Below are 20,000 nucleotides of genomic sequence, written 5' to 3'. Positions count from 1 at the left end.
TCCTCATATCCACTTTTCATTCCACCCTTCACCCCTGACCATCCAATATCCTTGGTATGTCCACTGAGGAGCCCCAGGCCACACTGTGGTACCTTATTCTGAGCTCCCCTCTCTGGTAATGAGGATCCTGCCCCTGCTTATCTTTTCCATTAACATTATCCAATTAAATGAAGTCATATCCATGTCTCTTATTCCTTTGTCCCTTGTGTTCTTCTTGGTTGATTTACTTACTCCTTCTAAACTTTGAATGAATGTTATCTTCCATCAGATGACATAGCCATTTGTTGTTCAGTCGCCCAGTCGTGTCCAACTCTTTGTGACCCCATAGACTGCAGTATGCCAGGCCTCTCTGTCCCTCCCCATCTCCCGAATTTTGTTCAAGTTCATATCCATAGTATCAGTGATGCCATCCAGCCATCTCATCTTCCTCCTCAGAAGGAGAAAATGGTGTCAGAGGACATAGCCATAGCCTAAGGAATATATTACTGTAGAAATTTTACCCATTGAGACAGTTGTGTGACTCTAGGCTTTTCTCCCTAAAATCTCTCCCTAAAAACATCCTGGGATTTCTTTTCCTATGTTTTTCGTCATGTCTTGCTCTAAAACAAAAATCTTCAAGAGACTCCGTACTCTCAGGGTGAAACTACAATTCTTCAAACTTTTATCAACTGAGGCAATTCATTTGTAGTCTGTCTCTGTAAATCCAAGAAATAACCTCAGTAAGATTTAATAGAATATATTATCATGCTATGTCCTATTTAAAGGACCTCATCACTCCTGATGCCCCTGGAATCGAGTTCCGGCCCTTCACACCTTTTCAAAGCTCTTCAATACCTGGTGTCACTTGAACTTTCTAACATTATTTCCCAAACTCCTCCAGTCCAGATGTGTCTCAGCCAGTCGGTATTCTCTTTTCTTTTACATGTCCTTCAACTTCTTCTTTTCCTTTCCAAATTTCCATCATACTTTAAGACTTAGCTTTAGTCCCACCTCCTGATTAAGTTTTGCATGAATAATCAGTTCATACTAATTTCATCTCTAAGCAATCCTGCTTTTCTCATCTTTTAAACTGAATCAAATAATACCTTTAGTTTTTATATAATCATTTATATAATTTATATAATTTTATATTTTATATATGATTTATATAATCATATATAACTAGAGGAGTATATTTGCAATGTGACCACATCCAAGCCAAAATAAACCTAAGATGTGATTCCATAGGGAAGCTGATGCCTGAACACCAAAATGCCAGCTCAGAAAAGAACTAGAAGTTACTGGGGGTCTTTAACTTTGGATTTCATGAGGATGTCAGAACTATTGCTTAGAGTGCATGAAACCCAAGCCTATAATTAGAAATGTGAAGTTTATGTACTTAAAATATCAGTAGAGGTACAATAAAGGCTAGACCATTCAACTGCCTCTGATTTTATTGTCAAGTCTTTCTTATGGATGTGGGTATAAGCCTTACCTATTCCCTACTGTGGGTAGGGCACCCAACTGATGGATTTTACCCTTCAAGTCACATCTCATTTGGTCTGCCATGGCATGACCATTCTTGTTTCTTGGCTCTTACTACTAATTGTAAGAATTCTTAGTCTCCTTTTGTGTTCTGTTTATTCCAGAAGTGGCTTTTTTAGGGCTGAGTTCTGCCTTTCCATCCTACGTGTGGATTGTCTGCATGCCTTGTGTGGGAATTAGAATTCTCCAACTAGCAGCTGTGTTCTGTGCTGTGTGGCTGGAAAACATCTTAAAGCCACTTGTGGGAAGAATATCTTTTGAAAAACGTGGATCTTGAAGTCAGGCAGATTTCTAAGTCTAAATTTTTTACATAAAGGGGATAACAAGCAAAGTAACATCTCCTTCAATTTGAAGGTCATTTCTTGTACCACCCTACTCACTAACCACACCCAGTCTAAGGCACCTTTCTTTCGTTTAAAATTTCTTTGAATTGTTTCTTCACTTTTGAATACTTATCTGAATAGCTTACAGAATACCACAGAATAATAGGCATTAGAGTTTGGTGATGATTAGTTTATCAGTATATTTCTTCCCCACCACAATTTAAGTTCCACTAGAGCAGAGGCCTGGCGGGCTGCAGTCCAGTCTACAGGGTCTCGAAGTGTCAGATAGAAGACTAACACTTTCACGTGGGGCTTCCCTGGTGACTCAGAGGGTAAAGAATCTGCCTGCAATGCAGAAGACCTGGGTTTGATCCCTGGGTTGGGAAGATCCCTGGAGAAGGGAATGGTTACCCACTCCAGTATTCTTGCCTGGAGAATTCCACGGACAGAGAAACCTGGCGTGCTACAGTCCATGGGGCTGCAAAGAGTCAGACATGACTGACTAACACTTTTCAGAATAAAAGCTATGCCAGACTTAGTTCACCATTATGTTTCCAGCCTGTAGCACTGGCCCAACTCCTCAAATATTTGTTGAACGGGTAAATTCCTCATAAGGTTGGTGGAGAAGGAGAGGAGGTAAACAGTGTAAAACACTATATAAATATTCAGAGCATATATGTATGTGTATTTATCAGTACATAGAGTATTATGGTCAGTACATGGTATTTGGTAAAAGGTCCGTCTAGTCAAGGCTATGGTTTTTCCAGTAGTCATGTATGGATGTGAGAGTTGGACGATAAAGAAAGCTGAGTGCTGAAGAATTGATGCTTTTGAACTGTGGTGTTGGAGAACACTCTGGAGACTTCCTTGGATTGCAAGGAGATCCAACCAGTCCATTCTAAAGAAGATAAATCCTGGGTGTTCATTGGAAGGACTGATGTTGAAGCAGAAACTCCAATACTTTGGCCACCTGATGCGAAAAGCTGACTCATTTGAAAAGACCCTGATGCTGGGAAAGATTGAGGGCGGGAGGAGAAGGGGATGACAGAGGATGAGATTGTTGGATGGCATCACTGACTCGATGGACGTGGGTTTGGGTGGACACCGGGAGTTGGTGATAGACAGGGAGGCCTGACGTGCTGCAGTTCATGGGGTCGCAAAGAGTCGGACACGACTGAGAGACTGAACTGAACTGAACTGAACATTTATTTACTCTTGCTTGAAATCTGCACTGAAAATAGCCCTTCCTCTTGCAGTAGCAACATAGACACTTCTTGTGTCATATCACTGACTCTCCCCAACTAAAAGTAGTGGATTGACCTGAATGTTCATTTGCCTCTTTTCTGCTGAAGCACCTGATGAGGCCCACAGAGCCGGGAGCATCACCTCACAGCGCTTTCAGCCTCCCAAGACTCAGTCCTCTCATTACATATTTGGTGATTTAACTCACAGACTTGCTAAGATCACATTCCCAAGCAGTCTTCTAAAATTGCCCATCTCTCCACAGACTAACCAGAGTGGCCTCAGAGAAGAGAACAGCCTAGTGGAAGGCTACATGTGTTCGCAAAATTAACTGCATGGAGCACACCAAGTTTCAAAGGTGTGAAGTTTCCATTTTACACATTTTGCCTAGAAACGTAACAGGAATTTTAGCAACATGACGGAATATAACACTGTAAATCAATTATACTTCACTAAAATAAATAAATATACAAAAATAAAGAAATAGCTAAGTAAAACTTAGATTTATATCTAGCAAACAAAGAGAATCTGACATTTTATGTGCCAGCACATAGTAGGTGCCCAACAAATAACTTTGGGGAGGGGGAAAGTATGTCTCAGTGGCTACTGGAATTGATTGCCTCCCCATTAGATACTATAAATCCCCTTCCTGTCTTGGAGCAGGGCTTTAAGAACACAACTCTAGTAAAAGCAGGCGTATCTTCACAATCAAGACAAGCTTTTGTTTTACTTCCCAGTTATAAAAAAGTGGGGGGGAGGGGGCAGAGTTCCCCGAATTTCTAGATGGGAAATGGTGGTTTCTTTACCGCAGGAGTGCAGACCGGTCTCGTGATTCCTGGGGGTGAAACTTGCAACTCTTCTTCCTCTCCAAGTTCTTGGCTGGAGACAGCTGTGGGTAAGTTTGGGGAGATGGAAGGAGAAGGCGATTTCAGTCTCTTCACGTAGAGAGACGCTAATCAGGAAGTCAGACTGTAAAGGCCAGCAATAGCCAAAGGAAATTCAACTTGTAGTCGCGACTGTTTGGGAAAAAAGAGAGAGGGGCGGGGATAAAAGAAGTAGGAAAAATTGGGGGAGGGGGAGGCGAGTAAAGGAAAACCAGAAAAGAGAGTATCTGCGCACTTTGTTGTTTCTCCTGCTCTTCCTTTCTCACTCCCTCCAGAAGCTAGGAAAAGTTTGCAGGCGCAGCATTCGGGATGGGTGAGCGGGATGTTGATTTGCAGACCCTGGAGGAAAAGCGCCTGCTTCCCTCTTCCCCATTCCCGCAGCCGTCTTCCCCTCTCGGGAGGATGGAAGGCAATCCTCCTGGAGACCCAGGGCAGCTGTAGCCCAGGATCCCGCAGGGCTCAAGCAGCGAGCAGCACTGTCTCTCTGGCAGATCCTCCCCTACCTCTTCCATCCTCCTCCCGGAAGGGAAAAAGGCAAGATCGAACCTCTAAACCGACTTCACCCCTCCCCCTCTTCCTGGGGGAGCTGAAGCAGAAAGTACGGTTCTGTGATTCAGTGGAGAGAGAAGAGGGTGGAGGCAGCAAAGAACTCCGAGTGCCAAAACTAAGTTGGTTCGCTGACCAAACGCACGCAGCTCGCAGCGCTTCCGCGGGTGCGCCAACCCCGCGGGGACCAAGGGGCTTGGCGCGGAGCAGGCGCGGGGTCGGGGACCGATTTGCGTCCCCGTGCGCTCCTGGGCCGAGGAGACGTTCCTACAAAGAAGGGGTGGTCAACGGTGGAGGGAGATCGATTAAGGGGGTGTTTTTTTTCTCCTTTGGCCGCCTGGTGAGTGTCTGGGAGATTGGCAAGCGCCTGGGAGAGGAAAGAGCAACAGAGAGCCCTGAAAGAGTGGAGAAAGTGATCCGGAAGCCGGTTCACTGCCTGCAGCTCCTTATCTGCCTGGGTTGGTGCTTTTTATCGGCGGTTCAGCTTCCCAGCACTTTCCAGCTGAGCGGACTGCTGGACCGACGGCCGATCCCACATCCATCAGTGCGCGCGCCTCTCAACTCCTCCTCGAGACCGTCCTCAACTCCTAACCTCGAGGGCGAAAAGTTCTGGCCACGAGTAGTTCCTGCCCAAGGTGATTCTCAGTTCCTTACTTGATTTTTTTTGTTTTCCTCTTGGGAACTTTTGGGTGGAGGCTTTGATTTTTTTGTGTGTGGAAGCTACTTTGGGGAGTGAGGAGGGGGGGAAGTGCAATTTGATGGAGAAAAGCGACTCCTTGTTTTCCCACACGTCCCATCCCTTAAGCCACCACTTCTAGAAGATTAAAGTTGTTGGACGTGGGGACAGCCGAGAGGACAGGACTTCTTTCCAGGTGGAGCCCCTCCACCGCCTGTAGAGTCTGTTCCTCCTGCGTGCATGTGTGCGCCAGCGGCGGCGCGGGGTGCGTTGCTCTGCTTTGGAGTCTCAGCTGGGACCAGAGTGAATGGCCCCCAGGGGCTGCGCGGGGCCTCTGCCTCCGCCACCTTCTCCACAGACCTGGGTCTGGCCCAGAAAGATGCTAGCCATGGGGGCGCTGGCAGGCTTCTGGGTTCTCAGCCTCCTCACTTATGGTTACCTGTCCTGGGGCCAGGGCTTGGAGGAGGAGGAAGAAGGGGCTTTGCGAGCTCAAACTGGAGAGAGACTGGAGCCCCGCGTAACCGCCGTGTCCCAGCCCCATCTCATTTTCATCCTAGCGGATGATCAGGGATTTAGAGATGTGGGTTACCATGGATCAGAGATAAAGACTCCCACTCTTGACAAGCTTGCTGCCGAAGGAGTTAAACTGGAGAACTACTATGTCCAGCCTATTTGCACACCGTCCAGGAGTCAGTTTATTACTGGAAAGTAAGTGTTACTTTATTCTTTGCAGATATCTTAAGCAGTTGATTAAGATGCAGCTCCTAACTTAATGGAGTTGCAGTAAATATGGGAAACTAAATGAATGAATGAGTGCATGAATGGATGGGTAAAATGCATTTAGCTGTGGTGGGTATTAAAATGGATGTCCTGTTGATGATCTGAAAGTCTCCTGACTAGATTAGTCTCATTTTCCTTACTCTCAGAGCCTGCTGTGAAGTGTGTTCAGAGTTTTAAAATGAGATCAGAACTTATAAACTCCCACCTACCAACCAGAGATCTCCGGAAGTGTTCTTTTCTAAATGGATTTTGGCTTTTGAGCTTGCTCAGATTTTGTTTCGGGTGTTGGAGTTTCTAGTCACCATCACTGATAAGAGAAACAGACCGAAATTGTTCTGGACTCTTGGTTTATTTGTAAATCTAGAATTGACAGGTAATCACAGAGAGAAGAAGGGCGAAGAAATGTATGGAAGGCAGTGTAAAATCTGACCAGTGTACATGGGACTCTGCCTGGGTCTTTGATAGGTAATTTTCTGTGACAAGATCATTAGGGAAGGCAATATGTAATCACCAAGGCAGTTCTCAAAATGGGAGAAATTACAGTGGTAAATGCTCAGTATGAGTTAAAATTCATCCAAAGTTTTCCAGTTGTACCTCACATGTCTAGGAATTTTCTGATTAACTCTAAGAAAAATCAGATTATTTGGATGCTTAAGAAACTGTTTTTAATATTATTGTTATTTGCTGCTAAATCTCCTAATTGGGGTGTTCACTCATATTCATATTTTCACTCTATCCTGTCCGAATATAGGTTACTATAACTAGTTTGCTTGTCCAAATTCAGCCTGTGGAATGGAGATAAACTAGGAGACCCAGAGGTTTAGCCTCCACTGGACAGAGGTAGAAGAAAAGCCTTAGAGGTTTCAGTGAATGAGTCTTGTGATTTCAGTTTCAGGGGAGGCTTGCTTCAGTGAAGTTGTTCTTGGAATTGGTTCCTATAAGAGTAGCCAGTATCCATTGGAAAAATAAAGACTATTTTGTAGGAATCTCTGTCTTGCAGAGACTTTTGCTTACTACCCGATTTCCACTGCTTAGCAAACTGTCAGAAGTTAGCATCACTGCCAGAAAAAAAAAAAAAATGCAATCATTTCCTGTCTAGAGAGTGAGAGTAAAGAAGGCTCACTGTACTTCAGAGTCATTCTAAAGGTTAACTGTGGCATCAGAAAGTCAGGGGCATTTGGTATTTATAAAGTAGCAGACTGTTGGCTAGAAAATAACAAGTCCATCTGATGGCCTGGGGGTCAAGTTCTTTATGTCTAATCCAAACATCCTTATATTTGGTTTTTGAAATAAACTTGTTGTAAATGCTTGCCTGAAGCTCTTCGACTAAATTTGTAGAATTTGGATTTATTCAGATAGCCAAGAGTAATTGAAAAACATATACCTAAATGGTATTAATTTATCTTTCACAATAGAGCATTTAAGACTTTTTTTTTCACCAAAGAATAGCAGCAGCAAGCATTATCTTGCACTGATAAAATACCTAGGTTTTATCTTTTAATCTTGATGTTTAATTAATGACATGAAGCAGAAGTCAAGGTGGAAATAAATTCTCATTTTTCTTTGTTGTCAAAGGTTGACTCTCCTGTCTTTTCAATGCAAACATTTCAGGAAAAGATTTATTTTCCTTATTAAATTTTTCTGTTCAGTGTAACAAGTTGTGTAACTGTTTTATAGAAAAAAGGTTCAAATAACTAGTGTGATTTGACTTAAATTTCTGTTTGAATTAAACAGTTGAAGACATTTGCACTTTCAGTTCTCCTTTTAGACAAATTGCTGGAACCTTCCTTAAATGAACACAGATGTAAGAAAGAAAGTGGTTATAGAAGCCTAGTTTTGGGTCTAATATTCATAATGCAAGCCCAGAAAATATGGTCATTTGTCCTCTACATGAGTACTTTTCTATGATTTCTGGATCCTCTAAAGTTAATAGAAAACCTAAATTAACTGAATTACATTAAGGGAAAGAACAGGTTATGTGGAATATGATAGAATTCAAAGACTGTCACATTTATGAAGGAAGAGTTTAAGTGATTGAAGCTGGAGCTACTTTTGATACTATTAACAAAATAATCCTCCCTTTATATTTTGCTCGAGTCAAAATGTAAAAATCTATTCCCTTATACTGCACATACCTATGATAAATTCCAATTTCTTTAACAATTTACATCATATCAGTCTGGCAATATTGAACATAAGCCAGCCTGTCAATAAGCATTCACTGTGTACAGATCCCTATATTGGAACTGTGAGGAGCAAAGAAGTAAGCCTAATCTCTGGACAGTGACCCTCAAGTTTGTGCAGAAAGAATCAGCCTGACTGCTAGTACCTGAAGTATGGTCTTCCAGCTTCAGTGGTCTGGGGTTGAGCCCAGAAATTAATAGTAATTTAACAAACATATCCAGTTATTCTAATAATGATCCTCATATAAACTGAGTGTTAATATTAAACACTAGCATCTACTGAGCAGTTACTGTGTTCCAAGAGTGCATTTTTATCTCATTTAATCTTTACAACAATTCTATGAGGTGATTATTATTGTTATCCCTACGTTGAGTGGATGTGGCAGTCGATTCCAGGAGAGAGAGTGATGCAGACGTTCTGTGTACTGGGCTTTGAGAAACAACACTGGAGGTGTTCAAAGTTAGACTGGAGATACAATGGTTGATTGAGAAAGCAGCTGCTTACATTTGATTTATTTCAAAGTAATTTTCCCACCTTTTAAAAAAATTGTTTTTCAAATAAAGACATATAGCAATGACATCATTTCTTCTTAAAGAGAATATAATGAAGGCCTCAGAAGAGAGTTATAAATTTTGCAAAATTTAGATGTGTTTCATGCAGACTTTAGAGTTGAAGAGACTGGCAATCTGAGCTGAATATATATCTTTGGCAATACTTTTGTGTTTTGACTATTTTGTTATTCATTTTTTCCCACTTGAAATACCATGATGATCATTTAACAAATGTAAAGATAAACCAAATAATGTATATTTATAATAGGATATTTGATTTGATAAATTAATTAAAAAAAAAAAAACCCTTGTGACTCGCCAAGAGTAATCACAACCCAGCTTTTAGCACTTTAGATTAATTTTGCCTGTTTTTGAACTTCATATAAATAGAATTGTAGAAAAGGTATTTTTTCATGTCTGGCTTCTTTCTCTTAACATTTTGTTGTAAAATTTATCCATATTGTTGGCTGGAGTTATAATCCACTTATTCTCATCAGTGAATAGTGTTCTTTTATATAAATATTAATTCTTCCATTCTGTTGAATGACATGTGGGTTGTTTTGGTGTTGGGCCATTATTAATAGTGCGGCCATAAACATACTTGCATATATTTTCGGTGAATATATTTGTATATGTCAAGGGTATCTATCAAAAAGCAGGATTACTGTGTAATTGAAATATATATATATACAGTTTTTGTAGATACTTCCCAGCACTTACCCAAAGTGGCTTAGCCACCATATACTGTCATTAGTGACGGAAAGTTTGTTTGCTTCACATTATAGCTAACATTGGTTGGTATCTCTTTCATTTTAGTCATTCTGATTATCATGCACTGGTATACCATTATGGTTTGGTTTGTATTTCCCTGGTGATTGAAGAAATTGAGCATATTTCATATTTTTATGGACGAGCTATTTACTTGTATCTGATTTTTTGCCTGAGTTTTTATTAGGTGATTGCTTTTCCTTATTGATTTGTGATGGTTATTTTTATATTCTATTCCTTTGTCAGATATTTGAGTTGCAAATGACTTCTCCCATTCTGTGGCTTGTTTTTTTCACTTTCTTAATGTTTTTTGATGAACAGAGGGTTTTTAATTTATTGTAGGCTTATTTATAATATTTTTATTGATGTCCTATTTAAGGTATCTTTGACTAAATCAAGATCATTGCAATGGTCTTTTAAAAAATTTTTATAGTTTTCTTTCTGTTTACATATATAATTCATCTGGAATTAATTTCTAATATGGTATTAATCAGGATTCAAACTGTTTTCCATATGTAAACTCACTTAATCCACACTATTTATTAAAAATATACTTTCTCCACTTTACTACAGTGTCATCTTTTTCATAAACCAGAAAAGGTACGTATTTGGGTCTGTTTCTGGAGTCTATTCTACAGCATTAATCTCTGTCCATTCTTCTGCCAATCCTACATTCCCTAACTATTGTAGCTCTATAATAAATATTGATATTTGGAATGTAAGTCCTTTTACTTGTTCTTCTTCCAAATTGCCTAAGGTATTCTTAACTAGTTCATTCATTTTAATATGAAAGAAGGGAGGGTATGGATGTGCAGATTCAAAGAAGTTGAAGGATTTGGTTTTGGAGAATAGGAGGTAGTTCTCTTCTGATTATTCTAAGTGAAATAATAAATGAGATCATTAGATGAGAATGAGAATCTTAAGGTTTAAAGACAGAAAATATTCTAGGAGAGGGAGAAAGTGAATTAAGTAGAGAAGTGCTGTAAAAATCCTGGGCAGCGATGAGAACCCATTTGAGATCTGCGGTCATAAATTTAAACAGGGACCAGTCCTCGCTTGTTTTTCTTGCACCATGTTCAGGTATGTGAGTGCAAAAGAAGCACTGTTGAAGAGGTGGATTTCGCTAGATCTGGAGCTTTGCCAAGTGAATATAGTGGGTCTTTAGACTCTAAACTTGGCAAGGGAAAGAGGAAGACTATCAGCGGCTTATATTCTCTAAAAAAGTGCCAGGGTCAATGGATTGTCTGTCTAGGGTTGAAGTGAGGACACTACAGTCAACTTGGAAAACCGGAAAGGTAGATAATGATAGTTGAAGAAATGCATTTTAGAAATAATAGGAGAATTGTGAGATGGAGGATGAAGCTTTGGAAGTGAAGGCAGGGTGTTAGAAAACATGGAGTTGATGGATCACTTGGGTGGATATTTCAACCATTAAGAACCATGGGAGAAATTGTATTAAAGAGCGCAGTAAGCCAGTGGCTGGAATCTGACAGCAGTAAGAGGCAGGGCCTGGAACTGGAGGACTCTAACAGGAAAGACTGTTGTTGTTTAGTTCTCTAAGTTGTGTCTGACTCTTTGTGACCCCATGGACTGTAGCCCCTCGGAATCCTCTGTCCATGGAATTGTCCAGTCAAGAATACAATAGTGGGTCGCCATTTCCTTCTCCAGGTAGATGGAACCCACATCTCCTGCATCGGCAGGCAGATTCTTTACCACTGAGCGATCAGGGAAGCCCATAATGGGAAAGATAATGAGCCTCTGATCTGTTGCCTGACTTTTCAAAAAAGCTGAGCCTTTAAAAAGAAATAGGAGCCAAACCATGTAGAAGTGCCAGTGAGGAACTAGGAAGATACCCAATCCCTGCTTCAGAATCCTTGATAATTGGCCCGTGGGTAGAAGAACCTTCCTACATTGAGAGGATAACCAGCAATCAGCCAGAGCAAAAGATGGAAGGAATGTCCAGGAAAGAGATGAGCTCATAGAGGATTTTGCTAATGACAGATTTTTAGTAACAGAAGGCTCTTTGGAAAGGAGTTAAGAGGGGAGAAGGATTTAATCAGAGCAGAGAATATACAGTGATATACAGAGAGATTAGAATCTGAGTGAAAGATACATTGGAAAGATTGGAGAAAGACAAGTTCTGGTGAAGACTGAAATAAAAGCTGAAAAGCATGGTGGGAATTTTTCCAGATGATCTCTTTGGAAATATAAGTGTCAAATTGTAATTACAGCTTCTTTGTAGAGATTGACTGAGCAGGGCCTCCTCCCTATCCGTAGCCAACTGCTGCAGCCACACTGTACAGTCGGGCACACAGTCGGGAGATCTGGGGGTTTGGTCCAGGAAGACAGGATCTGTGTTGGCTTTTTGCAGTGGGCTGTAGCAGCAAGGGAATGTATCTTCCAGTAGTTTAGAAACTATCGCTTTCAGATATGAAATTGTCAGTTCACAATTACCCCAGTATTTCAAACCTTGAAAGAGTAATTGAATTACCAACCAGAATTCTCGGCCTTCTCCAGTCAATAGAAATTGACTAAAGGCCAGATAAGAAATTCAGGCAAGGCTTTACTGGGGCTCCTGGGCTGGCTGCAGGATGGAGCAAAATAAGTAACACGTTCCATTGCTCCTCCCCCAAGGAGAGGGTGGAGCTTATTCCTTACATGGATGGAAGGTAGGGGCGTGTCCAGCGGAGGGGGTCAGGCTGGAGGAGGGGCCTAGATGGTTTGCCCACCCCTTTGTGGTACTGAGTACAAGGCACATGCCCAGTACCCTGTTTTTGCTCCTCGCTCTTCAGAAATGGAAGTTTTGGAGGGGAGGGGGGGAGTTTGATCTTTTTGTACCTTTTTGCACAGAATTTGCCCCAGGTGCACAAACACGCAGTTATTCTTAGTCCTATATTGTTTCTTTGTATTTTGTAGCTTGAAGAGAGGTGTGGCCAGGTACAAAACATTGCCGCACTGCAGCAAAGAGTCCCAGGACCCAGTCTGTCTCACTTTCACGGGAGAAAGATTCACGAAAGCAAAGGTTTCTTGATTGTTCCATTTCATAGACATGTGGGACATACACACCATATCCACCCCCCACACACACACTTAGATTGTAAACATCAAGGATCATGCATGCTTCTTCCATCCATTTCTTTTATCCAAGACCTAGTTTTAAATAGTGTTATGCATCCTAAAAGTACACAATAAGTACCAGTTACTAAGAGTTCACTTATTGCATTCATAAATATTTAAATAATACATAAACATTTAGAAAAATGTTTGTAGTTAGAGAAGTTTGGAAGAAACATTTTGGCTTTGGAAAGTGAATGTAACAGCAAATGGACAGGGTGGCTTTAAAAACCTCCCATATCCATTTCAAAAAGAATGACTCAATAGATGACACCATTCAACAAATAGCTGTTTCTTCTTGTTTTACCATATGGATTTTCCTGACAGTAGAATCAGGGTCATGTAAGCTATCGGCACACCCTTATGATCAAAGACCCTACTTATAAATGAGTCTTTCTAAAAAGACACCCTTTGAAGTGAATTCCTATTCAGGTAAATCTGATGAGTTTCCTGAATAGCTGTCCTGTAAGGTGTAAATTTATCCAGGTGCTGAAGTTCAGATCATTTTGTTTCATCCATATGACCTCTCCCAGAGATCAAATACACGGGAGGAACCGAAAGGCTTGGGACTCCTGCTTCTAACAGGAGCTCAGCATGGAAACTTTTTATTTCAAAGTTTAGTTTCATTTGGACTTCTTACTATAGCCATATTATGGAATTCATTTTATGTAGTCTTTTTCTGTGTTTTACTTTGGTATAATTAGAGTGTGTTGCAATGTTCTTTTCTCATTCCAGATATTAAATATTCCCAGGAGTGTAACTTCATTGAGACATTCCTTTCCCCGTGTGCTTTATTGCAAAAAAGACTTTTTGCCCCTCCTGCTTTTCCTCAATTCACCCACCACTTTTGCTTTACTCAGACATGACTCATATCACCAGCCTCAGCAAACTAGGGAGTCTTTAGTTCCCAATGCCTCCCGCAGAATGGTGAAGGAAAGTGATTTTTACTGAGGGCTTCCTTGTGCCAGTTGCTTTTCAAACATCCTGTCATTTGACCTTCACATCACCTTGAAGGTAAAATACTTTTATAATTTTGAAAAATATTTATCAAATATTTAACAGATATCCTCATTTTATAGATATATGAATAATTAGAGAAATTATGTTAAGTTTTTGGTGTTCACACAGCTTCCAAGCAGCAGAACATGTATTTGAATCTAAACTCATGTGGCTCAACAAAATTCTTGCTGTTTTCATCACGCCATTCCTTCCACCATGAAATTTGTAAATACCCTAGCCCAGTCTTCGAAAACAATTTTAGCCTTATCTTTATCTTTAAACTCTGTACTCCAGCAAAAAGAATGATTCACTGTTTCTCGAGCTTGTCTCATACTTGACTTTCTCCCTTCTTTTGCACAGACTGTTTCCACTTCTTGGAATTCACACCCTATCTCACTTGGCCCTGATGCCAGTCGCTCATTAAGACTCAGCTAAAATACCACCTTCCCTATATAGGTTTCCATGATTCCTTAGCCAGAAGTATTTATTCCAGTGATGACCTTACATAATTCTTTCTGTTACTGTCTTATTAGGCATGATTTTCCACCTCGTTCACACGCTGGTCCCCTGAGTAGCAAGGCTGATTTATTACCTCCATAAATTTCATAGCAGCCAATCCAGTGCTTTGTACTAACAGGCATGAAGAAAAATGAATGAAAAGATGAATAAACAATTATTTATTTCCCCCTGGCAGACCATGTGACAGAGCAGAAATAACAGAAAATAGTGAGGAAATCTGAACTACAGTTCTGATTTAGGAAAGTCCAGACTGTGACCTTGAATGAGTAATTTAATCTTTTGGAGACTCCATGATTTTATCCATAGAATAGGAGTAATGATAATCTCAAAGGTTGTAGCACTTAGCTGAGATAACATATGAGGAAAGTAATTGGAAAACCTTCAAGTATTATATAATTTTTAAGTAAAAATTCCTCTACATTTAGAGCTACATCTCCATAATGTTTAATCACATACTGACTTTAAAAGGACTGCTTGTTCTTTTCAAAAGCTATATGTGTACTCATATCTCTTTTCCAATTTCAATCTATAAGTATAAAACTTTACAAGTAAATCCCATATGTTTTCATTTTAATATATTTTATCCACCAGGGTTTTTTGTATGATATTTTTTGTCCAAGAAGGTGATTAGGGCTCTATTTTTTTTAAGTTTCTGCACTTGGAGGTTGTATGTGTTGTTGTTGGTTGTCACGCTTGGCATGTTGCTCTCATCATGCTTGGCAGAATCTGTTGGAACCCTGCTAAGCCTGTGACAAGCAAAAGCCAGATGTATGTTTAAACAGTAACATTAAGAGTACCACACTAAATGAGAATTAAAAATTAGGTAGTGGAAAAGCCAATGATTAATTATTTCAAATTCCTTCAATCAACAGTAATTTTAAAACATTTTCTTGAATATAATTTCTATAACTTATTTATGTTTGAATGCTAGCTTACCCCAGGGACGGCCACTCAGCAGGTGTGCAATAGTTTTGAGTTAAGATTTTGTTCTAGGCTTCGTGGTGATTGGAATTTCATGTGCTTTATGATCACTATTTCATTACCTCTAAATGAGTATACTGCCTGCAGCATTGCACTTAGTTTTCATAAGCTAGATAATGGTGTATACAGATACATCTATACTCTCGTTTATGTATAATAAATATATGTGATTCAAAAACAACATTTTTGTGACTAGCTAATCTCCAACAAAATAAAACTTATAAAATAAACTAGTATAGACTGGATAAAATAGAATACAATAATTCAACGAACATTGCATTCTTCCTAATAGAACCGATTTGCATGAAATTTTTTCACATAAAGAAAAAAGCATCAATGAAGATAAACAGATTGTATGTTTATCTACTAGGTGGTATCTGTTTATAATAGCCAGGACATGGAAGCAACCTAGATGCCCATCAGCAGATGAATGGATAAGGAAGCTATGGTACATATACACCATGGAATATTACTCAGCCATTAAAAAGAATTCATTTGAATCAGTTCTAATGAGATGGATGAAACTGGAGCCCATTATACAGAGTGAAGTAAGCCAGAAAGATAAGAACATTACAGCATAACTACACATATATATGGAATTGTTAGAAAGATTGGCTAATGACAGGACCCTAATTGCAAACATGGAAAAAAAAGACCAGAGGGAAATACAGAACGACTTTTTGACGTCCTGTGGGAAGAAGTGGAAGATGGAACATTGTTATCAAAAGGCAAGCATGTATTACTATCTATGGTGAACAACAGATCACCAGCCCGAGGGTGGCGGATGCATGGGACAAAGTGCTCAAGGCCTTGGTGGTGCACTGGGAAGACCCAGAGGCAATCGGGTGGAGAGGGAGGTGGGAGGGGGGATCGGGATGGGGAATACGTGTAAATCTATGGCTGATTCATATCAATGTATGACAAAACCCACTGAAATGTTGTGAAGTAATTAGCCTCCAACTAATAAAAAAAAGAAAAAAAGCATCAATGAAGATAAACAGATTGTATGTTTATCTACTAGGTGGTATCATTTAAATTTCTCATATTAGGACTTTTTAATGGTGCTTTTATACCTAATATATATAAACAAAAAGACAATACAGTGCTAAGATGATAAGGAATATTTTTTAAAAAACAACTTAAGGAAAAAGAGAATAAAAGGAATTGCCCTATTTCTATAGGGCATTCAGGGAGGTTGCCTGTGACAAAGAAACATTTGCAACTTGAATGAAATGAGGAACAGACTAATTTCACAAGTGATCCAGGCTGAAGGAACAGCAGCGGCATAGGGAGTCAGCTCGGCGTGGTGAGGAATGGCCAGGACTCTGGTGTGGAGAGAATAAGCCTAACATGGTGGGAATTGAGAACAGAGGCAAAGGCAGGGGCCAGACACAATAAGGACCGTGAGACTTAACCCAAGAGCCATGAGATGCCATGAAAAAGGTTTTGAGCAGATGTGCCATGATCTCATTTATGTTTCGGAATGATGCATTTTGCCTTGAGTTTCTCAGTCAGACTGTATGAGGCAGAGGACTCCAGTTTCACAAGGTAAGGATGATGTGTCTCCCAGGATAGAGTGGGTTTTGCTGTCTCTGCTCACAGCCTCTTGAATACTGATCTAGGCCAAGGGAAGCTGGTCCACAGAAGCAAATATTGACCCCAAAACAAGCCTCTACTACAAAATACAGGCTCATGTACGTGCACGAATGTGGTCTGACTCCCCATGCTTCCAGGACAGGCTTCCCCAGTCCTGCCCTAAACCCAACCTAGCGTTCAGAAGCAGAGAACACAACCACTCCTCACTGTAGCAGCCTCCACAGCTTGTTTATAAAGGCCCCATCTGGCTAGTGCAGGGACCTGTCCCTCAGCCCCGTCCACTAGTGGACGTATTTGGTGGAGGTAGAGCGTCGTCCAAAGTGCACAGCTCCTAGACCATTTCTAGTGCTTCACTGAGGCTCTGCCGTGAGAGGGTCAGTGGGACCAAAGAATCCCCATTTATCCTGGCCTCTGGACAAGGTCAAAATCTCTAAGAAAGAGGTCAGTTCATTGTCTTCTTTGTTTCTGTTAGAATTACAAAATTGTCATTTGTGATTAAAATAAAAAGCAATGTTAGTTTGGCTACTCAGAACTTCATAAGTTATTCCTTGTTAAATATTTTCATGTTTTGCTCCAAGCAAGCCAGAGCATTGCTTTTAATTTTTTTTTGGAATATTTCTGCTATAGAGATGTTACAGGCCTTTTTATAAAAAGTGTGAGCTCCAGCAGGCTTCATGGGAAAGCACATTAACCACTCTTAGAGATTACGTTGTCTTATCTAATTAAAGACATGGTTATCTGTTTTCCCCTCACTGAAATGAATATATATCTTTTGGTTCAGAAACCTTTATAATTGTTAACAGCACTTTAATCAAAGGTAATCAAAGTTAGTATGCTTTGAAACTTTATTTTCTTAACACGTTTTGGTTAAATCAGTGATCTTTATTCTGAGGTATAATAACATTATTCTTGAGTTCTTGGCACTTTTGTGTAGAGCACTTGTCAATGACCGTGAGGATCCCTGGATGAGGTTTTAGACTGGCGAGGGCCATAAGCTACCCAAACTGCAAGGTTCAGTACACAGAAAAAAGGTTCAGATAGAATAAAATAAAGTGGAACCAAACAAAAACGTTTAAGTTGACTTCAATAACACATCCAAAGTTTCAGTTTAAAAAGACTCAGGTTCTATACTACAAATGGCTCAAAAACATTACCTTCATGAAATATTAAACCATAAAACCTACGGCTGGAAGACATTAAAAGGCAATGTTTTCTTAAAAATTTCATTAAAAAGTATAATCACAACATTATTTTACCTCCAATGTAGAATTTGTTCAAATATTTTTGAAAAGAGGCAGCACAACATTGTATAAATAACATTAGAACTGGAATCAGAAAGTCTCATTTTGGAATTTGAAAGTTACAGTTTAAAACTTTGTCTTTTACTTTGTGATATTACTATTCTTTTTATTTTTTAGTTTATTTTTAATTGGGGGAAAATTGCTTTATAATGCTGTGTTAGTTTTTATATACAACAATGCAAATCAGCTGTGTGTGTGTGCACACCCTCAGTCACGTCCGACTCTTTGAGAACCCATGGACTATAGCCCCTATAGCCCTCCAGGCTCATCTTTCCAGGGAATCTTCCAGACCGGAATACTGGAGCGAGTTGCCTTTTCCTACTCCAGGGGATCTTCCCAACCCAGGGATCAAACCCATGACTCTTGAGTATCCTAAGTTGGCAGACGGATTCTTTACCACTAGTACCATTAGCCATAGTTATACATATATCACTTCCCTCTTGAGCCTCCTTCTCCCCACATCACCCCCCCCCCAGGTCATCACAGACCGCCAGGCTGGGCTCTCTGTTATATATTAATAGCAAATTCTCACCAGCTAACTGTTTTACACATAGTGGTGTATCCGTGTTGATGTTACTTTCTCCATTCATCCCATTCTCTCCTTTCGTGACTATGTCCACACGTCCATTCTCTAGATCTGAGTTTCCATTCCTTCCCTGAAAATTGGTTCATCAATACCATTTTTCTAGATCCCATATATATGCATTATTATATGATATTTGTTTTTCTCTTTCTGACTGTCTTTGCTCTGTTTAACAGGCTCTGGGTTCATCCACCTCATTAGAACTGAGTCAAATCCAGTCTTTTTAGCGACTGGGTAATATTCTATTGTATATTTACTATGTGATCCTAACTAGTGCATTTTACTTCCATACGATTCCGTTCCCTTATATATAAATGAGGATTATAACAACTATGAAAGTTAAACAAGGCTGTGTGTGGACTAGAAAGCGCTCCGCACATATTAATCATTGTTATTTCCATGGTATTTATTCCTTTACTCCTACGAGCTTGGTGCTTGGAGAAGGTTAATAGGCTACACCCTAGTAGTTTCTCTTATAATAAAAACTGTGGCACAGCCCTGCAAGATGGTGTGAAACCTGGGCTTCTGAGTATTTCAGTTGATTCTCTTTACCGAATTGCTTATTTAGTTATATAATCATTCAGATTACCATGAGTCCATGTAGATTTAGGACCTGAAAGAAGTTAGTTAATCGGTTGAGTTAACATACAAATAATAACCAGTCTGTCCACTTACTTTGATAGATTTTAACAATAATTTGGGGGGGTAGGGGCAAGTAAGTGTAAAATATCTGCCATGACTGCTCAAGGACTTCCTCACACTAGACCTAAGTGCCACTGGATCTAACAAGACCCTGAAAGTAGCATTAGTGTGTTCCCAATAATGGGCCTTTCCATTTTTCAGTTTTCTACCATTCTGTTATCCCTTGCCTATAATCTCTCTTTCCTCAGATTTCTCCAATAATTAATTTCATCCATCTGTCATAGACTCAAAAACAGATGCTGTGTGCTCACATATGCTAAGGAAAACAGTCAAGAAACTGAGAGAAGAATAGAAAAGAACATAGCTTTGTTTGTAGGAGAAAAGGAGGAAACCAAAATAATTCAAGACAGATAAGTGCATAGAAAATCACAAAGCAGAAGCATTACTGCTTTAGAACAAATTAGCAATTATTTCTAAGGGCTTCCGTCTGGCTCCCAGGGTATAGGTGTTGAATGTCTATGGACATTGCAGAAACAGCACGAATTTAAAAGGCGTGGCTCTATTTTCAGCAAGTGGGCCATTGGAAGATTGCTGCGCGGTGTGAGCTGGCTTCATCTCTCTCGCTGCTGTGAGATAAATTACCACCTATCAGTAATACCCGTACATCAAAAAATGCCTATAGTAACTGGAAGTCTGTTCTTGGAACAGTTAGTGTGGTGCAAATTAAGAGATAGATACGGACTTCTCAAGATCAATCTATGTTTAACTTTCAATGAGATGAAAATAT

At 39.9% G+C, this 20,000-nt stretch overlaps 2 protein-coding genes and 1 long non-coding RNA gene across 5 annotated transcripts in view; 2 read left to right on the top strand and 1 right to left on the bottom strand.

Moving 5' to 3' along the window:
• Positions 1 to 4,349, bottom strand: part of LOC122422127 — a 59,697-nt gene extending 55,348 nt beyond the window's left edge. For all 3 annotated transcript variants that reach the window (XR_006263736.1, XR_006263735.1, XR_006263737.1), the window contains exons 1-2: positions 4,209 to 4,349; positions 3,896 to 4,105 (exon numbers count right to left, since the gene is read on the bottom strand). This is a non-coding gene — a long non-coding RNA (uncharacterized LOC122422127). The remainder of the gene's footprint in view (positions 1 to 3,895; positions 4,106 to 4,208) is intronic.
• LOC122422125 overlaps positions 4,119 to 20,000 on the top strand; it is a 133,683-nt gene continuing 117,801 nt past the window's right edge. The window contains exon 1 of the mRNA XM_043438389.1: positions 4,119 to 5,154. Coding sequence (XP_043294324.1) covers positions 4,296 to 5,154 — 859 coding nt within the window. The 5' untranslated portion in view covers positions 4,119 to 4,295. The remainder of the gene's footprint in view (positions 5,155 to 20,000) is intronic.
• Positions 5,498 to 20,000, top strand: part of ARSJ (arylsulfatase family member J) — an 84,386-nt gene continuing 69,883 nt past the window's right edge. The window contains exon 1 of the mRNA XM_043438388.1: positions 5,498 to 5,903. Within this exon, the coding sequence (XP_043294323.1) occupies positions 5,503 to 5,903 (401 nt within the window). The 5' untranslated portion in view covers positions 5,498 to 5,502. The remainder of the gene's footprint in view (positions 5,904 to 20,000) is intronic.

This window comes from Cervus canadensis, chromosome 19 (assembly GCF_019320065.1).
Source record: "Cervus canadensis isolate Bull #8, Minnesota chromosome 19, ASM1932006v1, whole genome shotgun sequence".
NCBI lineage: Eukaryota > Metazoa > Chordata > Mammalia > Artiodactyla > Cervidae > Cervus > Cervus canadensis.
This window is presented reverse-complemented; position numbering and strand designations above follow the sequence as displayed.